The 22,194-nt window shown below is 40.6% G+C and overlaps 1 protein-coding gene across 8 annotated transcripts in view; it reads left to right on the top strand.

Annotated features, from left to right (window-relative positions):
* The window catches only part of PLCB4 (phospholipase C beta 4), a 412,481-nt gene that overhangs the window by 388,672 nt on the left and 1,615 nt on the right, over window positions 1-22,194 (top strand). For 6 of the 8 annotated variants that reach the window (XM_045086005.1, XM_045086006.1, XM_045086007.1 and 3 more), the window contains 7 exons: window positions 5,364-5,479; window positions 6,765-6,840; window positions 8,632-8,807; window positions 11,223-11,324; window positions 16,585-16,642; window positions 17,065-17,151; window positions 20,141-20,177. In XM_045086005.1, the coding sequence (XP_044941940.1) occupies window positions 5,364-5,479; window positions 6,765-6,840; window positions 8,632-8,807; window positions 11,223-11,324; window positions 16,585-16,642; window positions 17,065-17,151; window positions 20,141-20,177 (652 nt within the window). The remainder of the gene's footprint in view (window positions 1-5,363; window positions 5,480-6,764; window positions 6,841-8,631; window positions 8,808-11,222; window positions 11,325-16,584; window positions 16,643-17,064; window positions 17,152-20,140; window positions 20,178-22,194) is intronic. The other 2 variants (XM_045086008.1, XM_045086009.1) reach the window with 1 other exon arrangement.

Below are 22,194 nucleotides of genomic sequence, written 5' to 3'. Positions count from 1 at the left end.
TTCTTCATTTAGTTTTGGGTTTTTTTAGTGAAATCATTTGGTACTTGTCTTTCTCTGAGTTACTTCATTTACCATAATACCCTCTATATCCATCCAAGCTGTTGCAAATGGCATGATCTCATCCTTTTTATGGCTGCATAATATTCCATTTTAGATGTATATGTGAGTGTGTGTACACACACAACACAGTTTCTTTATCCATGTATGGATAGAGATAAAAAAAAAAATCCATGGATTTCTTTATCCATCAGTGGACACATGCATTGCTTCTACAACCTGGCTATTGTAATTCCAAAGGTCCATATATCTTTTGGAGTTAATGTTTTCACACACCCAGTAGTGAAATTCACACTCCTAACCACTCTATTGCGTTATCTCTGAGTACTCCCACATTGATTTTTATTTCTTGCATCTTCTTGATGGCCTCAGTAAAAGGTTTTTAAAACCAGTCATGATCCTCTTAGGGCACAAATATCTTGGCCTCCTTTGGGACTGTTTTTTCAACATATGATCCTTGGACCAAGAAGTGGAAGCTTTGTAAAAACTGCATATTCTTGCATCTGAGACTTAGTTATAATCTCCAAGAAGAGATCTAGGAGATAAATTTCAGCACCTCTCCTGCACACATTCATTACATTTTGAGAATTGTTTCTTTAGGAATATAACTTGGTACTCTATTATGTCCCTTGACCCCTTAGTGGAAGTCCCCCTAATTTCCAGCAAGCTGAGGATGAGGCCTCCTTACAAAAACAGATTTTGACATATTGTCAAGCACTAATGAGAATAAATACTTCCAGCCTCTCTGTGAAACAACACATTACAACCCCCTTTAACAATTTTGGAGCCCCCCCTAACATGGGGCTAAGATTTGCCACCCTAAGGCCTTGGGTTATAAAGGAACCTACTTTATAGGTTCCCCAGGAGGGAACCTGGCCCAGGCTGTATGCTTCCAAGCACAGCGTCCATGTATCAACCTTGGCAGCTGGCAACTAAGAGCAGAGACTCCTGCCTAGTCCATATTGGGACTGCACTCTCAGCTCTCAGATGTCAGCCTAGCTAAGTAATGCCACTTTTTAGAACTAAAGGGAATCCAAGAGCTAAATCCCAGTGGCTTAAGACACAAATGTCATATGCAAAAGAAATCTTCTCCAACTTGAAGGTTAGCTATAGGATGGAGGAGGACTTGTGGTTATGAGGATCTGCCTTCTGCAAGAGGGACACAGAAGTAGGTGTGTGAGCTGCTTTTAGGACACCAAGCAGAAAAGTTAGGGATGATGGCCATGTGAGCCCCAAATGAGATTAGGATGCTAGTTAACATGCCTTGGGCAGTTGGCAATGGCCATTGGCCATTGCTTTTGACCCTGTGAGTGCATCTGGCAATCAGACTTCTCTGTGTTTCTCACTTTCTAGAACCAGCTCTCTAATTTGAAATGGAAACTAGGGGGAATGGTTTTCAAGTGTCCATTAGATGAGAGATAGCAAAAGCAGAACTAAATAACAGTAATCTCCCCTAATAATGCATGAGTCACTAGAGTCCAGAACTGGGGCTTCTTTCAGTAAGAAATGGGCATACTGTTCAACCGTCTGATGTGGTCAGATCCTTAGAGCAAAGTTTGGTAAGTATCCCCAGCAACATGTTAGAAGAATAATTACAACTTAAATGCCTCTAGGGACTAAGCAAGTAGATGAAGGCAGCTGGTCAGACAGAGGAAAAGAGCATTCATTCCCACCCAAAAGGCAAATTAGACTTAGCTCCCCACCATCGGTGCCTTGAGAGTCCATGGGCCAGCTTCATCTCGAAAGGGGACTACTAAAATATGAAATCTTTTCTTTCTTTTTTTTAGATTTTATTTATTTATTTGACAGGCAGAGACCACAAGTAGGCAGAGAGGCAGGCAGAGAGAGAGGAGGAGGAAGCAGGCTCCCTGACGAGTAGAGAGCCCGATGCAGGGCTCAATCCCAGGACCCTGTGATCATGACCTGAGTCAAAGGCAGAGGCTTTAACCCACTGAGCCACCCAGGTGCCCCTAAAATATGAAATCTTATATGAACTTCTAGATCTTTAAATATTAGTCCTAATTTGGTCTTCTCTCAAAAACATCATGTAGAGCGGGGAGAAATCTCACATTTGTCGGCAGAATGCATCGCTGGGGCCACTGGTTTGCAGGATCACCAGCGGATGAGTCAAATGAAATGCCTGAGAAACCGACTAACATGTGGCATTCAGTAAATCTACTCATGGAGAATTTGTTCTTTGCTATGCAAGCAATTCAGCTGATAACATCAAGACTGCTCTTAAACTTGTCAATTGTAATTAGCGGTCAGACCGCAGTGCCAGACCCACAACTCTGTTAGGAAAAGACAGGGCAAGCACCCACAGAAGCAGCTTACTGGTGACCTCAGAATTTCATGCTGAGCAAACATGACTTAATCCAGTTTTTCAGCAATATTTGTGGTATAGTCATTCATGCCCACTGCCCCATCAGTCACAAGAATGAATTGCAGCAGAAGTCTGTCCCATAAGAAGATGAATTTACTCTTAACTCTAATAAGAAACCTGTAAATCCTGCTAAAAGCTGTATAGGTATTCTCCCCAAAAATATCCCAACTAAGATTGATTTTCCAGTCAACATTTTGGTACTCTTCACCTGAATGAATGAAAAAAAAAATTATGCCCCTTCGATGGTGTCTCGTGATTTAATTAAGGACCAAGGAATATAACCAATGATAGACTTTTTCTGAGTTAAAATGGACAGAGAGACCATTTCCTGGCTCTTCTCTTTTACACTTCAGGAAGCTGAGGCTTCACCGCCATCACATAATTAGGAGCCCGTTCCTTTGTGAAAGGAAAAGCGGGATCTGGAAACAGAAACACAGAGATGAATTTTCAAGACCAGCTTTGTTATTTGTATTAACAGTAATCATTCTGACTCAATGTGCTTCTAATTTTCCATACTTCTTTTTTAAAGATTGTATTCATTTAAGCAGGGAGAGGGGCAAAGAGAGAAGGAAAAGCAGGCTCTTCGCTGAGCAGGGAGCCTGATGCAAGACTTGATCCCAGGACCCCAGGATCATGACCCGAGCTGAAGGCAAATGGTTAACCTACAGAGCCACCTGGGTGCCCCCTTGTTTTCCATATTACTCCTGCATACATTCGGTAACTTTGCAGCTCATAACCAACCCATGAATGAGGTGGGACAAATGGCTCTTGTTACAGTTTTCTAAGAAAGAAGGCGAGGGCTGGAAAGTATTTATGTAAATTGTACAAGGCCACTTGGCTAATTACTGACTGAACTAAGACCAGAATTACTGACTGCTGTTTTCCCTTGGCTTTTTTGTTTTCCATTTGAACAACAAATATATATATATTTTATTAATTTATTTGACACAGAGAGAGAGAGACATCACAAGTAGGCAGAGAGGCAGGCAGAGGGGGAGGGGGAAGCAGGCTCCCTGCTGAGCAGAGAGCCCAATGTGGGGCTGGATCCCAGGACCCTGGGATCAGGACCTGAGCCAAAGGCAGAGGCTTAACCAACTGAGCTACCCAGGAGCCCCATGAACAACAAATATTTAATGAGCACCTGCTATGAACCAAGTTTTTTGCCATGTATTGCTGAACAGACTTGCGCTGCCTTCACAGAGCCTGTCTTACCTACTGGAATCCATCATGAATGCCTTTTGTCACAAACAGCCTCATTGTCATCTCTAATTGGGTTAATAAGATTCACCAGAATATTTCCTTAAGAAATAGTCTGTCAGTGTACTTCCAAGACAAAATCCACTCCTTTTCTTGTGCTGCACTAGGCTATTTAAAGAACGGTCCTCTCCACCCTCCCTTTGGTACTTGCAAGAAACAGGAAAGCAGAAAGATTATTCTAATCTGTTTAAATCTGCACTTGCACAGAGTTCCTTATTTATTTTCCAGGAAAATTAACACATGTGCTGGGCAGGTGTGATGCCTTTAAATCTTAAAAGGAAGATTATTAGTAAGGCATTTTAGTAGGCTCCTTGTTGTCCACAGCAATGCAAGAGGAGTTAAATCCATTCAAGTAAGGAGACCTTAACATGTTGATTTCCTGAGGGGGCTGATTCAGTGGGGAGGGAACGTTGATTGATTTAATCATTCTACTTGCTCTCCTTTATCCCAAGTCACTCTCTGTATATTATCATAGATATTGAATAATATGAACATGTTACTATAATTTGAATAAGGTATAACAGGCATTTGAAATATTACTATATTTACTTTCAGTCCTAACAACCTTGTGACCTAGATATCTCTATCCCAGTTATAAAGATGAACAGACCAAGAGGCTAGATGAGTTGCCCTAGGACTTAAGCCTGAAGAACCCATGTCCTTAACCCAGTCTACCACACTGCAAAAGCCCTGGCTGAAATGTGTTTATAACACAAAGCACACACATATTGGCAACGGGGCTAGATTTATGAGATATTCCAACCACAAATTAAGGAAGATACAGTTCCATACAATTCCCTGATCTCAAATCCACAGCAACCTTGGACCACTCTCTTGTCCCCATTGTCAGTTCCTGTCCTGAGGATCTCCCCCACCCAGCACCTGTCTTCTCCAAGTCTTCCCACAAAGGCATGATGGGGATTTGAAGTCAGCTGACAGTAACAACCCTACTGGCAATTCTTACTGTTGGGTGGCTCAGTGGCTTGAAGCCTCTGCCTTCGGCTCTGGTCGTGGTCTCAGGGTCCTGGGATGGAGCCCCGCCTCGGGTTCTCTGCTCAGCGGGGAGCCTGCTTCCTCCTCTCTCTCTCTCTGCCTGCCTCTCTGCCTGCTTGTGGTTTCTGTCTGTCACATAAATAATAAAATACAATCTTTAAAAAAAAAAGAAAAAGATCTTCCAAAAATATGTTGCGTATTTAGAAGCCATATCACATGTGAATAGTTACACTTAGCATGTGAAATAGAGAAGGTATGGTAGCTGAACTTGTGTATTTGAGAACCAAGGCATGGAAGGCCCTGTAGACTAATAATTAGTGTCTCCAACAGAACAAAGACGAGTGGGTAGAAGTTCTGTGGAGAACATGTATGTGTAGAAGAGAGGACTTTGGGATGATTGGTCCTGCCCAGTAGTGGGCAGGGATACCTTTTGGGCATGTTCTGTGGGCATGTTCTTCAGGCTGAGGATATATACTCCTTTGTTGGGGCTGCCCCAGTACCAGAAACTCTTGTGTTGGGTGGGAGATTGGAAATCCTTCCACTTCTCAGAACTGGTTTCACCTCAAACTGATGTTCTGGGAAAGCTATTGAAAATCATGCCAGCCCCAACACAGGTAAATTCTGTCAGACCCTGCCAGAGTCCACCTTGTGACAGCAGATTCTTCTCCTTCAGGAGCACAGCACAATGCAGAAGTTGCACTGCACACAAGTTGACAAGATGGTGGCACAGTACGACAAAGAGAAGTCGACGCATGAGAAAATCCTAGAGAAAGCGATGAAGAAGAAAGGGTAATGGCTCTTTACCTTCTGGATGCTTTTTGCCTTTTTATATTTTTGTCTTTCCCTACAGTTCAGTTAACTGTTTGGGTCAAAGAAGAATGTAGTCTTGACTGTGTTTTCATCCCATTAAAAAATATTCCTGGAAAATAAGAGACTCGTCCAACTGAGGGCAGGGATTGAAGTAGAAAAGAGGAGCTTTATTCCAGTTGGACTGCCGTTCGTTGATGACCCCGTAAATATGTCTCTCATGCATTTTCCACTCAGGTATCTTTCAGGCGAATGGGGGCAGAAGGAAGGGCAAGCTAAAGTTGGGAAATTCTGAAATTACAGAAATCCTTTTGCATAGCCAGAAAATAAGTTTGATGCCCTCCTGAGGGAAAAAAAAAATGCAGTCTTGATTTTTAATATTACAAGAATCTTCAGCGGATGCCAACAGACAAGACTGTTAAACTCTCTTACTGCATTTACTATAAAACAGTTTTGTCTAGAATTAAGCCAGGGGGATCTTTCTGTGATGGATCAAGCTCAATGAACAACAGACTAGAGGGAGAGCATCCTCTATGCCTGCCCTTGAGAAGTAATAGATTTGATCAGAGTCCTAGCATTTTTAGAATAATGCTTCTCTCAGAGACATTCTCCATAATATAATGAGGCATTCTGACTTGGGCCATAATACATCAGAGCGTTTATGCTGAAGGCAGAAGCTTGGGACCTGTTCTGATTTCAGCTACACTACAGATTTTCCAAAAGGGAAAAATTATCACTGAAATAAGCAATAATGGTTGTTGGGAAATTGCCTCGTATGTATTTCCTAGTCACAATGGAATAAAAAGCAAAAATTGCCCTAGGATGCCAAGAAATGCTATTTTCTGCCTTGCTGGCATGTGTAAAAGACAAAAATCTGGCCTTATAACCAGAAAGAATTTAAAAATTCACTTCCAGGCTGAGGACTTATTTTCTAGTTATTATCTCCAATAATATTTTATTGAATAAATGAAAAATTAGCCTTGAGAAAAGCAGGAACCAAAATGGAAACTCTGACCACAGACCTTTAACAATGAAATCATTGTTAGATGGGAAGTGTCTCTTTGTGTAGTGGTTGAATTGAGTAATCATGATATAGAGGTTTTGTAAGGTGTACATCTATTACTAGAAATACTGATGTTGCCCAATGAGCCATGGCATCCCATGTTTGATGAACAAATTGTCTTCATTAGAAAGCTTTGGAGCAAGGCCCCATGGGAATGGGAAGAAATCTAACATCTGGCACACATTTATGATTTTCCATTTTCAGGGGAAGTAATTGTCTCGAAATGAAAAAAGAAACTGAAATTAAAATTCAGACACTGACATCAGATCACAAATCTAAGGTAAGAAAATGCCTATTTTTACAGCAGGAACTTGCAGAAGATCCTTTGTAATTTTTTAGAAACCCTACCTAACCTAAATCAGAAATAACAGTAACCTGGGGCTGCTCTGAGAAGTCAAGGGGTCTCTGCGTTCACATTCATTCCAGACTCACTGGCTTTGAAAAGGTCCATTCATGGAACACCATTTCCTTCATCTATAGAGATAGGCATACCATCTGTCTACGCTGTCTGCCTCCTGCCTCCGGGGCATCAAGTGAAACAGGACAAATACTATATAAAATACAGAACATGCTTCTCTGGAGAAATAACATTAAACATAGGAAGAAAAGCCCCCAACCTGGGGATTGAGTAACTCTTTGATTCTTATCTCATTCTTTTTTTTTTTTTAATTTTTTATTTTTTATAAACATATATTTTTATCCCCAGGGGTACAGGTCTGTGAATCACCAGGTTTACACACTTCACAGCACTCACCAAAGCGGATTCTTATCCCATTCTAACTTTGCTGTGGAAGTTTAGGATGGGGAAAACAAACAAGAGCTGACATTATAGGAGATGAGTTCAATTACTCATATTTCCCCAAAAGCACAAGAAAATAAGAACTTGGGAGACTAACTAGCTTGAAGACCTTTGAGGAACTGAGCACAGTTCCAGTCAAGGACCCAAATAATTCTTCTAGCAATAATAGTTACAGAAGGGGAGAGGGTACTCTTAAAACTTCCAACTCTAGCTTTTGGTCAAACCAGCCAGCCTCTCTGTGTCTCCACACAGCTCTATCATCTTGCCAGTAGCCCTCCTGCTCACATGGGCAAGTAATGTGGTTTTAACGGAGATTCTCCTCATGCAATGTATTTTGTGTCCCTTGTGTGAAGTTACAGAGGCAGGAAGCTCTGTGTCTCTGAGACACATGCTGTGACTTCTAGAAGCTTTGCACAGATAGGAAAGGAGGAAAGTAGAAACCTTGGCCATGATACCAGCTAGCTTTTGCTTCACAGTACACCGGTTCAAACTTCAGTGACTTCAGACACCTCCCAGTTATTACCCTACAATTGAGTGTGTCAGAATTTGGGCCATACTCTGTTGAGTAGTTCTAGGTATTTGATTAGGTTCACTCATGTGTCTGCAATCAACTGGGATGGACGGCTGTACTCAGATACCCTGGTCATTAGCTGGTGGCTGGTTGCTTTTTCCTGTATGATCTCTCATCCTCCAGCAGGCTAGCCTAGGCTCTGTCCCAAGGCCACTGTCTTGTGGATGAAGCAAGTCCCAAGGGCAGCCAGATTCAAGGAGGTGGGGAAATGGACACTAGCTCTTGACAAGGAAAGGTACAAAACCACATTGCACGGATATGGGGAGGGGGAGACTTTCTACCCCAATGTCTGGTAGGGTTGACACAATGAGTCATAATCCAGCCATAAGAGAACATAGGGTTTTTCCATTCAGACCTGTGGCCTTGTGGATGTGAAGCGGGAAGAGCACGAGGAAATGAGAAGCTGAAAGAATCCATAAAGGAAGCCAGAGTCCCGACAAAAGGGAACATGGACAAATTAGGCAATGAAATCACAGGTCATGGCTGAATATTTAAAACCAAAGTGATGGATTATTTTAAGAAGCTATGACTTCCTGATTCCCATGGATTAGTCCATATTTTTTTTCAGTTTGGAGTGTCTCCTCATTCACCAGCTAAACTGGTGGGTGGGATTTGAAACACACAAAGGATCCTGTGTTTTCATTTTATACTTGATCTGTGAGAGTTCCAAATGGCACCATCCCTTCTTTCCTTCAACACAGGTCAAAGAAATAGTGGCCCAGCACACAAAGGAGTGGTCAGAAATGATCAACACCCACAGTGCTGAGGAGCAAGAAATCCGGGACCTACACCTCAGCCAGCAGTGTGAGCTCCTGAGAAAACTACTGATCAATGCCCATGAGCAGCAAACCCAGCAGCTGAAAATGTCCCATGACAGGTAGGCAAGTGCGCCTTCTCCAGAGGGAACTGCTCATTTTGTAGTAGTCCTGAGCTGTTACAAGTATCATGTCATACTGCTGAGGCAAGCAACGTGAACTATAAGCAATGGCCTCTGCCATCAAAGTGCTTACAAGTGTTAGCAAGGTCTTAACATGCACATGAAAAATTCAGTTGAATTACAAATAGTATGGGATGTGTACTTAAAAAGCAGAGCAGCCCAAAGGAGCTCGGCTGACTCCAGAGCAGTCATGGAGGCTTCACAACGTGTTAGGCCCAATGCTGGGCTCTGGAAAGTAGCCTGGAGCCTCTTAGGAGAGAGGACACAGAAAGAGATGAACACCAACCAGTTAAGCTCCTTGATAAGTTCGGACCTGATCATTCAGTGGCTAAGTGTGGTGAGATCCTACTTTACATGATTAAGACTTCTAGGAATTTTAGGAAGATAGGCCTAATCAAGAAACAGTGAAGAAGTATTGGTTTATGAATTGAAGAATCCTTTTTAAATTCTGCAAATGATGAGCTAGATTCCCCACCCCCAGCAGAAGAGCGTCCATGTCAATTACATCCTTTGATCACTGCTTTGTTCCAGCTTGGCGGCTTCGCCCTTCATGCCTCCCATATGCCACTGTTAGGTCTATTGATACACACACAAGAGTAGAAAATAGAAGCATTACACGAACAAAGCAAACAAAAACATTTTTCAATGCTAACTGCAAAAATTATCTGGGCACGTTCATGAATTCCCAGCCTGGTTCTGGAGATATCGATCCATCCATAAGAACGTGGTGGCCAATTCTCATTCAAGACAACTAAAGAAGGTAGACGGTGCTAAGTTTTGGGAGGTCCCCTATCCGTTTTAAAGTATCCTATGAAGATGTATAGGTTAGGAATGGTCTTTTGTTTTTTTTTTTTTTTTTCCCCCCTGAGAGATGCTCTTGATTGAGTACACAAAAAGGTCTGCTCACCACTCTGTCTTTGACCGCTGCCATGGTACCAGACTGTAACCATCCCTCCTTCTCCAAAGATACTTTACAGGATGAGGCTACTCCTCTCTCCTCTTTCTTGTCAGTGAATGAAAAAAAAATAAAAAACAAGAATTTAGCTCTCAAAAGAAAAAGTTCACTAACTCTTGCATTGCTTCGGAAGTTATTTGAAGAAAGTATAACCTAATTACTAATTTCCTTAAAAAATAAATGCACAGCCAGGGCATTTTCCCAAGTAACAGGGGCATTTGGATGTTTTCTCAAGCACTCTGTGTGATGTATGTCTTCCTTACAGTCACAGCTGTTGCTCTTGGTTAAAAAAAATCTTGCCCCCTTTAAGACTGGCCAGCCACACTGAGAAGTGCTTGTCGAATGAATTAATAAGGAAATGGTCGGTTGATAACACCAAATGAAGGAACAACTGGAGAGCCATTTGCTTGGGCCCAGGAGTTTCTGTGCGTTTTCTTGTCTCTGTGGGCCCAGTGTTGTCCATCTCTTTTGAGACAGTCCGGACACTACTTAGAACACCTGACTCCTCTTGGTCATTTGTTTCCAGGCAGGATTTCAAAGAGACCCCTATAGGTTCCAGAAAAAATTTTTTGCTAATAATACTAATTTCAATGTTCCAAAATGTATACCTTTAATGTACACATAAATAATCTATGAGTCTTTCTCATATACACACCGACATCCTAGCACATGCAGGGATCAGGGGCCTTATGTAAGCTTCCTCCCCTCCCCAGCCCTCCAATATCCCATGCTTATCTGAAACTACTCAGTCCCCTTCCTTCCCATGGGCTGTCAGAGAACATGAATGTCACTAGTGAGGTTCAGAACATCCTCTCTCTTCCAGGCCATCTGATCCCAAGAAATGTAGGGCAAAACTGGAAAATATGTTTTTAATGGACAAACGTAATGTCTCTTTATTCCCGTTCATCACTGGCACTTCCTCAGTAGGTGACCCACTTCTACTTCTCATGTATTGGAGCTCTTTCCCTCTTTCCCACAGGATACAAAATAACTTGATGAGCTTAATACTGAAAAAAAAAAAAAAAAGCAAACGTAGTCCTGTTGTTATTTGTAGAATTTTTTATTATAGTAAAATATCTATAACATAAAATTTGCCATTTTAACCATTTTTTAAGGATTTTTTTAATGTGAGACAGAGAAAAGGAACAGAGGGAAAGAGAGAACCAGACTCCTCCCTGAGCAGGGAGCCCCAGTTCAGCCAAACTGACTGAACCACCCAGGTGCCCCATTTTACCCATTTTTAAAAGTGTGTGGCAGTCAGTACACTCCCACTGTTGTGTAGCTGTCGCTACTGTTGGTCTCCCAGACTTTTTCATCTTCCCCAGTTGAAACTTTGTACCCACTAAACACTAACTGTCCATTTCCCCCCCAACCCCTATTTCTTTTCTTTGAATACTTAGGGAAAGCAAGGAAATGCGAGCACACCAGGCTAAGATTTCTATGGAAAACAGCAAAGCCATCAGCCAAGATAAATCTATCAAGAACAAAGCTGAACGGGAAAGGTAAGCCTGAGCACACTCCCTGCAGGGATGGAACATTGGCTTGGAGACATAAAAACAACGCTTGTATGTGCACACACACACTACTCATAATCCTATGAATTCTGCTGTTAGAACTGCTATGCAGATGTATTCTGGTTGCTATAGAACACTGATCTTCCAATTGTTCACTACCACCAGTAAAATATGTATGCTCGTTCTACACACCAAATTGCATAAAATACGCAAGAAGCTCACCTGCTCAGGTATGGGTGCATTCTGGACAGGATGGTTCTGACTAGCAGCCTGTAGGAGGGCAGTTTTCTCCCTTTGATTTGCCTTGTGCTGTCCCTGAACCCAGGGAACACCTCAAAAGTCCCCACTCGAGTTTTCTGGTGCCACCTTGTCTTGGGTTTTCTAGAAACAGAGACCTAGACAGGAACTCAGATGCAAATCATTTACTGAGGAAGGATCTTCAGAGAAGAGGAGTAGGGGAAACAGGGAGGGTCCAAGGCAGTGACAGAGCAAGGGTATATCGGTCTCCACTGCAGTCCCTCTTCAGCCTGATCTAAGCCTGATCTGGAGGATAAGCTGCACCACTGATCTGATCTCTTTGAACCAAGGGCATCTGGCTTTTGTACTTCTGTGTTGATCAGCCTTTTGCCACCTGGGACTGGGGGAGGGTGTGTGTGACCTCCAGAGAAGGTTCCAGGTGCAAACTCTTTAGGCACACAGGATTTGAGAGGGTATCCGGAGTCCTGTCACCCAAGAGAGGGCATTGAGATCCCTTGATTCTCAGTGATCCCAAAATAACCGAGCCACGTGAAGATTAGCTCTTGGGACTGAGACGTGAGCGTGTTGAGGGCTTCAAGGCAGTCTGCTCTCCCTGAGCTAGAGGCTGAGCTGCTGGAGAACTTTGCGGCTGCAAAGGAAAGTGCCTGTGTTTCACAGTTTCCCTGTCTATGTGGTCTCTTATGAAGGCTCACTGGATACCAGATGTTGCCTCTTTGTGTTTTAGGGATTTTTTATTCTTTTCGGTTTTTTTGTGTTTAAGATTTTATTTATATGACAGAGAGGGAACACAAGTAGGGGGAGTGAGAGAGAGAAGTCAACTTCCCACTAAGTAGGGAGCCCGATGTTGGGGCTCGATCCCAGCACCCTGGCATCATGACCTGAACTGAAGTCAGACACCTAACGCCTGAGCTACCCAGGCACCCCTGCCTTTTTGTTTTGAATGTGGCCACAACTGCTGTCCAACTACCTCAATTTCACTGATTTCTTTAAAAACACAACTCAATTATAAATAATATTAACCATGAAATACGATAAAATATGAAGCATCATGCCACCCAGTGCATTTTCATGCAGAAGTGTTATTTGAATTAAGTACAATTGGGAATGGGTCATCAGTTTGGTATGGAATTCCACAGTAATTTGACTTGGAAATGAATTGCCTTTGTAAAATGTTGGCCGAGGGGCACCTGGATGGCTGAGTCAGTCACGTGTCCGCCTTCTGCTCAGGTCATGATCCCAGGGTCCTGGGATTGAGCCCCAACTTCAGGGTCCCTGCTCAGTGGGAAGCCTGTTTCTCCCTCTCCCGCTTCCCCTGCTTGTGTTCCCTCCCTTGCTGTCTCTCTCTCTCTGTCAAATAAATAAATAAAATAAAATGTTGGCTGAGAAATTTCTCAGTCAACATGAAGTCAACCTCTAGGGAAATGATTACTCAGTTTAATCAATACTTTGCACCATCCAGTTGTGGTTCTTTTTTTATTCTCAGACAAGGAACTTTGTTTAAGGGCCTTGTATAGTAGAAATGACCTCTGCTTTAGCTCAGAAATGTAAAATATTCCAGCCATGGGAAAACCCCATCAATATGAACTATTTTAGTTTCCCTAAAAATAAAGAATTCATTTGGATAAATGTGCTAATCATTAAAGAGCTCTTTATCACTTTTTTTCAAGTGTGTTACAAAGTTGACTTCAGCCCAGTTGAGGCCAAATTATCTTAAATTCTAAGTTACTGATAATTAATGACATTTTTAACGTTTTTGTTTTGATGTTGTCTCCCGTGGTAGGTGGTACTAAAACATCTACAAATAGCTGGTTTTAAAAATATTTCGTGTGTGCAAACACACGCATTATGTATGTGTGCCCACTTTACCAATGTACTGAGAAATAAAATCTAAGAAGTTACAATCAGATAGCTTAGAAGGACCTATAGAAGCTGACTTCTATTCCTGAGTCAACGAGGACATTTTAACAGAAACAGTGCAACACTGAAAATGGAACAGCAATGCAAGTACTGTCTATCAGTGTGTAGAAGGGAGCTAAAGCACATAGCAAAAGAATCAGCAAAATGAAGAGGCAACCTATGGAATGGGAAAAAATATTTGTAAACCATGTCTCAGGGATTAATATCCAAATATACTTAAGGAACTCATACAACTCAACAACAAAACAATCTGATTTTAAAATGGGCAGAGCACCTGAATAGACATTTTTATGAAGAAAACATACAAATGGTCAAGAGGTACATGAAAAGTGTTCAAGGTGACTAATCATCAGGGAGATGCAAATCAAACCCACAGTGAAATAAAACCTCATCCCTGTTAGGATGGCTATTTATCAAAAAGATAAGAAAGAAGTGTTCATGAGGATGTGGAGAAAAGAGGAGCTTTCTGCTTTGTTGGGGTCATGTAAGTGGGTGTATCCACTATAAAAACAATATGGAAGTTCCTTCAAAAATTAAAAATAAAAATACCATATAATCTTACAACCCCACTTCTGGGTAGCTATCTGAAGGAAATGAAGTCACTATACCAAAGCAATATCTGTACACCTGTGTTCATTGCAGCATTATTCAAGTAGCTAAGACCTGGAAATACCTCAGTGCCCATCAGTGGATGAATAGATAAAGTCAGTGTCATTATATGTCTTCATACACGCACGTGCACACACACACACACACACACACACACACACACAGAAATATTATCCAGCCATTTAAAAAGAAGGAAATTTTAGTATGTGTGACAACATCGAAGGACCTTGAGGCCATAATGTTCAGTGAAATAAACCAGAGAAAGACAAATAATGTATGCTTTCACTTAGAGTAAAACAATGGTTTCCAGGAGTTAAGGGAGTGGAGAAATGGGAAAATGTTAAAGGGGATAGACTTCCAGTTATAAGATGAGTAAGTTCCAGATATATAATATTGAATGTGGTGATTATAGTTAACAGTATTATATTCTTGAAAACTGCTAAGAGAGTAGGTCTTAAATCTTAAATGTTTCCACCTTAAAAAAAAGAAGGTAGCTAAAGTGATGTTTAGATTGAGAATTAATTATAGACTCACTGTATATACATTTTTTTAAGAGAGAGGGAGAGAGTGCAAGTGGGAGGCAGAGGAAGAGAAAGAATGTTAAGCCGCCTCCATGCCCAACAGGGAGCCCAGCGAGGGGTTGATCTCACAACCCTGAGATCCTGACTTTAGCTGAAATCAAGGGCCAGATGCTTCCCTGAGCCACACAGGTGCCCCTAGGTGTATATACTTTATAAAATAAATGCAAACTAGTGAGTTAAACACTCAAGAGAGTCTAAAATTAGAAATACAGGATGAACCTAAAGATCTCAGATGGGGAGAAATAAAAAAGCAAAAAGTACGAAGTAGAAAGCAAAAAGCAATGCAGAATATCACCAAAAACAAAAACTTATTATTTGAAAAAAGAGAAAACCAGTGACCCTCCAGCAAGACTGCTCAAGAGGCGAAAAAGCACAAGTTAGTAATATAGAAATAAATACAGAGGGCACCTGGGTGGCTCAGTGGGTTAAGCCCCTGCCTTCAGCTCAGGTCATGATCCCAGGGTCCTGGGATCAAGCCCTGCATTGGGCTCTCTGCTCAGCAGGGAGCCTGCCTCCACCTCTCTCTCTGCCTGCCTCTCTGCCTACTTGTGATCTCTGTCAAATAAATAAATAAAATCTTTAATAAATAAATAAATAAAAAGGAGAAATCACTGCAGATCTAATCAGTATTTTTGAAAATGAAGACTACTTAAAGAATACTGGCAGTGAGTTTGAACACTTAAAGGGAATAGAAATTGTCTAGAAAAATACCAATAACCAAAACTGACTGAAAAAGGAGAAAACCTGAAGAGATGCATAGGTTTATGGAAATTCAATCAGAGGTCTATTCAGTCAGAAAAATCATGCCAGCCTTGCTGGTAGTTATGCCATTTCACAGAACTAATTGACACAAAAGTGAATGTCTGACAATACCAAGAATGGGCAAAGACCTGAAGGAAGTGTAGCATTCAGACCCTGGTTATGAATGCCAATAAAGATAAGCACTTTGGAGTAAAGATGAAGCTGTTCATTCCCTACCAATCTGCAAATCCAGGCATATACCTTAGAGAAGTTCATGTTCATATGCACAGAAAGGTATGCCCTACATTTATTAAATCAACAGACTGTCAGCCCGCCAAGCATTGCAGGGCCCTATGCACCAGATCATTGGAGCATTGTTGGGAAATAACCTATTTGTCATTAATGGCAAACTGGAAATATTGTATTCTCTTCATAAATGGAAAAATCCATACAACGATGAAAGTAATGAAATAGTTTGCAACACGGTTATATCTCTAGAACCTCAGCTAAGTTTTAAGTTATGGGGAGAAACCCAGAGTAGGTTACCATTTATGTAAATTTGGGAAACAGAACAATGGAGACCAGCAGCATCACTTGGGAGCCTGTTAGAAATGCAGAATCTCGGGCCCCACTCCAAACCCACTGAATCAGGTCCTCTGGTAGTGAGCCCAGCAATCTGTGTTTTTGACAGTATCTCCATTCGATTTGTAGGCACCCAAAAGTTTGAGAAGTGTTTGTATATATTACAAAGGGGATATAAATCCATATGGAATAAAAATGTTAAAACATGGATGGGAAGCTCCACACCAAACTCAAAATAGTGGTTATGTCTAGAGAGAAAGGAAGGAGGGAAATAGAATCTGGAAAAATACAAAAGGGACTTTAATTGTATCTGTAACACTTTGTTTCCTTTAAAAAGATGAGCCAAGGAGGGCAGAACATTAATACTAATTAGCCTGAGTGATGGGTACAAAGAGGTTTGTATTTCTCTCTCTGCATTATGTCTTTAAAAATTCCGCAAAAATTAGGAAAAGTGATAATCCCATCCAGAGAATTAAATGGAATATAACACTTTCTTATGTAATGTTATGTTAATTCTATTCAACGTCATGCCAACTGTTATTTGTACCTATTACTTTTAGGCGAGTCAGGGAGTTAAATAGCAGCAACACCAAAAAGTTTCTGGAAGAAAGAAAGAGAGTAAGTATTTTGTAATTTTTTTGGCACTCTAAACAATAACTCGTGCTTAGGTATCAAACCTCTTCTGGGTAATTTGTTTAATTTGATTTTTCTGTACATTAAACATTCCAGCTTCTCTTGCCTGCTCCCTGAGAGCTAACTAATCTATCACTTAAATCTTGATAGGTATTAATCTGGCACCATTTTATATGGAAAAGAAAGCCAAGCTTTAATTGTGCATAAGTATTCTATTATGTTCTATTTTAGCAGAGAAGATCTTCCCGCTAATAATTATGGGTTTAAACTCTTCAGTTTTCAGACTATTTTTCTTGATTTTTTTAAATAAACATCTCCCTCAGTTAAATTGTAAACTTACAGTCATACCTCATCTGTAAGTTTTCAGATTACAACCCAAAGTTTATCCGAATTTTTCTTTTTTACAGCTTGCAATGAAACAGTCCAAAGAAATGGATCAGTTGAAAAAAGTCCAGCTTGAACACCTCGAGTTCCTAGAGAAACAGAATGAGCAGGTATCTTACCTAAAAGGCATGAAAAGACAGAGCCAGCCTGCTTTGGGGGGCAGATGCCATGAGTAGTGGCGTGGAAAGGTGGCTAGTAAACATGTGACCCCTTTTTCTGTATATTCCCCATTTCATCAAATAAGACAAAGAATTCTTTTTGGAACTGGGAGAGGAATACAGCCATGGTGGGGGGCATAGCGGGGAACCCAAAGTCATCCTTTGAATAGATGGTGATGGTTCTAAGAATGATGCCTCTGAGAAGAGAAGAGGAAGGTTACAAATTATTTTTTTCATTTTCATTTACAGTTTTAGAATTTGCAACGTAGGAGTGAGCAAATTCAAACATTTGCTATGCTTAAGAGCAGATGAGAGAAACTACCTTTTTTCAATGTCAATCTAAAAGCAAAGTCCTAAAACAATCTCAGGGCTTTCAAGTGGGACCCACAGAAAGGAGCTGCCAAAACTCTACAAACCACTGAATGCAAGTGGATAATACACTCTTGGTGTTTTTCCTTAGACAAAATACTAAGAAGTCAACACCAATAGTTATCCAAAATCTACCTCTTGAATTAGCCATCAGCTGTTGTTAGAGAACAACAGCAAGATCTCTGTATGTTTACCTAAAAGGCAGTGCAGGTGGGCTCCTTCTCCAATGGGCGACGCAATCCATCGGCCATTTATTTCAGCTGATGGCCATAGCTCTAGCTTATAAGGCAAAATGACCCTACAGTTTCAGTCTGTCTCAAATTTCAGTCGTAAGGTATAGCTTGTTTAGAAGTTTTTTTATCCAAATGATCTACTTCTTTCTAGAAACTGTGAAGAGGGTTTGATGAAATCGGTTCTCATACGACATTGTTCTTTCCTATTTCATCTATAAAGCACTTCTTGTTGAAGGTATATTTCTCAGAGTAAATGGCTTCTGTTGAAAAACACTTCAGTTGGAATTACACTAAAATGTATCTTTGAGAAAGTAAAACAAAACCATAAAATCTACTTTTTTGTATTACAGTTGGGTAACAAATCCTACTTCCGGTTTCAGATTTGTTACTTTTCAGTAGACCAAAGTTCTATTCATCAGCATACTTCTGAGTTACGTTTCACATTTCCGTTTCAGCTAAATGCTTCTATTCATAAACAGTCCACAGATCCTCAAGGGGGACAATAAACATTTATTGTCCTGTGGGTCTAATTCATGTGACCATCTCATAGATACATCACGTTCTGGTACAAGATACCTAGCTTATGTTTTTGCTCTTAAAGCACTTCCCAGAAAGTGTTCCCATTTGGCAGAATGGGAATGTGAATAAAGGTAAAGTCACCCGTCTCCAAAACATTAGGATCTACTTCAGTGATTCAGGGCTGGGTGGGATAAGGATGCCTCTCAGAAGAAGGCACATGAAGGTAAGGCACCGTTATGTTTCAGTTAACTAAATTAAGAAACTACTTAGAAATTACTGTGTTGCTTAGCAACAAGTTTGGCTAAGGAATGTAAATGTGCTAAAAATTACTCATTACTACAATAGTGGTGAATATCAGAGCTGGAAAATACACTTACCTACTGTTTTTCATTTCAGAGCCCAAGTACATAATAAAAAAAAATCACTTTGAGCTTTTATCCTAACCCAGGGAGAATTCAAACCACACCAGAATTCTTGAATTAAAATATATGAGATTAGTGATAACTGGACTGATTGAGCGTATCGGGAGGATAGTGGCTTTTTTTCCCCAAAAATACATGTAATGCCTTTTGATATGTCATAAACAATGTCTACCACCCACAGCTGACACTTCGAGTCACAGAAGTTTAGGAAAGCACAGATCACAAGGAAGCTTGAGATATGATGAAGAGTTAAGGACATTCAATAAAAAGAAATTCACAATAATCCTATCCGTGCTTCTGGCAGAGGTAGAATTTGAACTTGAATTTCTGTGCTAAGCCCTGCTTTACCAAAACATGGGCTGTTCAATAACAAATTCAGTCCCAGGCCTTTCTAGTATGGTTTTGTTTGGTTTGGAATTTAAAGGTCAGAGAGCTGTTAGTTATCCTGTCCATGTGTTACAAACTCAGGTATAGGTGCAAAAGACAAGGTCCCTCCATCTCTTCCCTCATGCTAGGCAAGGTCTGAAATCAGGTAGGAGAGCTCCCTTCATAACTAATTAAACATTTCACTGGCAGAAAATTTTCCTCTTTCCAGACAATCCTAAATTTTTCCTTGTTAAACCCAAAGACTAGTCTCTGTTTCTAAGCCAAAAATAATTTGAACATTCATCCATAATATTGCTTTAAGGCTTCTTACTTGCTTCCTTGTGACCTTACTCCCAGAAGCTCACCCCATCCCCCCAAGGAGCTACTTAATTAGCTAGACCAGCATTGGGGGACTAGCAGAAACAACTCAAGTTTTAATATAATTTATGATTTAATATAATTGGCCCCAATTCTGGATCCTAACCTCCTGTGCTCTTTTTTAAGCCACCTAATGGCCTTGCCTACTTGGTCATCCAATGTTTCAAACTCCAAAGGTCGGGGAGCAGTTTTATACTAAATTTTCCCATAGACTTTCCAGCCACGAGTATATCATCCATCCTGCCATGCACCATTTCAGACATTAACCCTCCATTACTACCATACCCAACCTTTAAAAGTTGATTTTTGTCATCAATCCTATCATTTAATAAAGAGAAGTGAAGGTTCTTGCTAACGGGACAGTTTCCCACACACTCCTGCAGGAGAGCACAGTCTGGGGTCCCAGGCATTGGTTGTTTGCTTTGGTTTTTTTTGTTTGTTTGTTTGTTTGTTGTTTTATTAATTTTCTGTTGAGACCAACCTGGGAGGGGAGTTTGTCACTGATGGGCGTGTACATGTTTTATTCTTAGCTCTTTGCTTTTCTGTATATGGTTTTGCATTCATTTTTCAAGTATTCATTTATTCAGTATTCATTTATTTTCTTTGTTTTATATGTATGACTCAATTTTGACATTACTATTTTTGTACAAACAGCTATTGAAATCCTGCCATGCAGTGTCCCAAACACAAGGTAGGACCAAAACTCTGATAAGCAAGACATTGCTTTCCTTCTCAGCTCTGTTAGTATGCTCGGTGCAGTCTCTATTTATGATTCACCTCTGGTCATAACTTATTAGTATCTCAAGGGTTTGGATTTAAAAGCTTGATTATTTCATGCTTGGATTTCTGAGGTAATATTCAAATGGAAATGTTCAAAATCTTGAGAATTATTTCTGAAGGAGTCTTGGCCAATGGTTCGTTCCTACAGCAGACCTAGAAAACTCAAGTCATGCTAATGAAGATATTCACAGGCATCAAGAACAGTGATATATGACTGTCATTTGGACTGACCACAGCTAAGACTGGGTCACAAAGTCAGCACTTTCACAGGCATTAATAGGACTGCAATTAATTGTTAAAGCACCCTACTAAAAGTTCATTGGTGCTTTTTAGTGACAGAGTTATAGTCTGCGTGCGGAAACATTCATTATACAGTGTCATTATACAGTGACTCTTGTCATGTTTTCTGCTAGATCTGGTCTGCCAAGGACCCTAATCACCTCTTATAAGTAGGGTGACCATATAATTTATTATCTGAACCAGGATAGTTTTGCAAGTGAAAGGGGATGATGTTCACACTTGTCACGACTATGGGCATAACTTGGAACTGTCCCCAACAAATAGGGATGAATGGTCACCCTGCTCATTTGAGACCCTCGCTCTGAGACTAGCCCTATAATGGCATATGTTCAATATTGTCTTTAAATGCTAAGCGGGAAGAAGAATAGGGCATCTTTTATTACTACTTATGGAACATAAAAGTATTTAATTTCCAATGCTGATACGTTTTCACTGTCATCTCTTATGAATACTGTTTGTGTCATAGTTTCATGTTTGTATATTTTTCTCCATTTCTCATTTCTCTCAGTATTAGTATACTTCAGGCAGTGAAAACTCTCTAGGTAGAGGGAACCACTCGTCCCATATTTGAGCAGAAAGATTAAATTCTTTGGTATTACTATATCTATCTTTGCCAAAAGGAAATTTAAAGCCACAATCTTGAAATAAGAGAATTCATGTATGTCCATGGGTCAAACTAGTTTTGGGGACATTTAGATGCTCATAGGATGACCTACAGATTTGACTTTCTTTCTCCTTCTCCCCCACTGACCTTCCATTGAGTTGGAGTACCTAAGCAGAGATGAGGAGTAACATCAGACCACTTCAGAGTCCTCCTCTGAGTAATAGCTATATATGTCCATGTTTCCATTCCTAAATGGCCTTTATTTCAAAGTGGTAGGTCACAAAAAGATGAAAGGGACACTTTATTTTTCCTTCAAAAGATGCATGCATTGGGTTAGACCCAAACATCCAGAAACCAGTTGGAAAGTAAATGTTGAAATAAGAGAGTTCATTTTTCACCAGAATCTTCCCCACCATGTGCCACCACCCCAACTCTCTGATTCCTTTCTACCTCCAAAACCACCTGGTTGTCTAGTGACAGTCTTAAGCCATGGTGAACTCAGTCTCATGAAGCCTATAAAAAATTACCCCAAAGAAGTGAGAGCTGGTAGGGAGAATTTCTGGACAATAGGTTTCTAGGAACCCTACGTATTCATGTAATGTTTTATTTGCAAGGTACTTGAGCCAAACCAACGTGATACGATCCCACCTAAATTTCTCCCATCAGTCAGATTCTTAGGGAATTAATTAAATTTCAGGCTATTGGAGGAAAACTGTGTGCATAAGCAACACTCCTAAAATTTCAGATAACACACAGTCAAGGCAACATATCCATCTCTAGAAAGCAAACAGTTTGACATGATCTGGTCTTAAGTATTGACTAGCTTAGCCTCTTTTCAGATGATTTTCCTGGCATGCTGTAGAACTAGTCCTTCACAGCTTTTAATGTGCATAAAAAATGTCTTTGGGATCTTGTGAAAAATACACATTCTGATCCCATAGGTCTGGGGTAAAATCCAAGATTGTGCATTTCTCACAAGGTCCCAGGCAGTGCTGATGCTGATGATCCCTGGACCTCACTTTGA

This window comes from Mustela putorius, unplaced genomic scaffold, assembly GCF_011764305.1.
Source record: "Mustela putorius furo isolate JIRA1106 unplaced genomic scaffold, ASM1176430v1.1 tig00000874_pilon_pilon_pilon, whole genome shotgun sequence".
Taxonomy (NCBI): Eukaryota; Metazoa; Chordata; class Mammalia; order Carnivora; family Mustelidae; genus Mustela; species Mustela putorius.
Note: the sequence above shows the minus strand (reverse complement) of the source record. Positions and strands in the feature narration are given on the sequence as shown.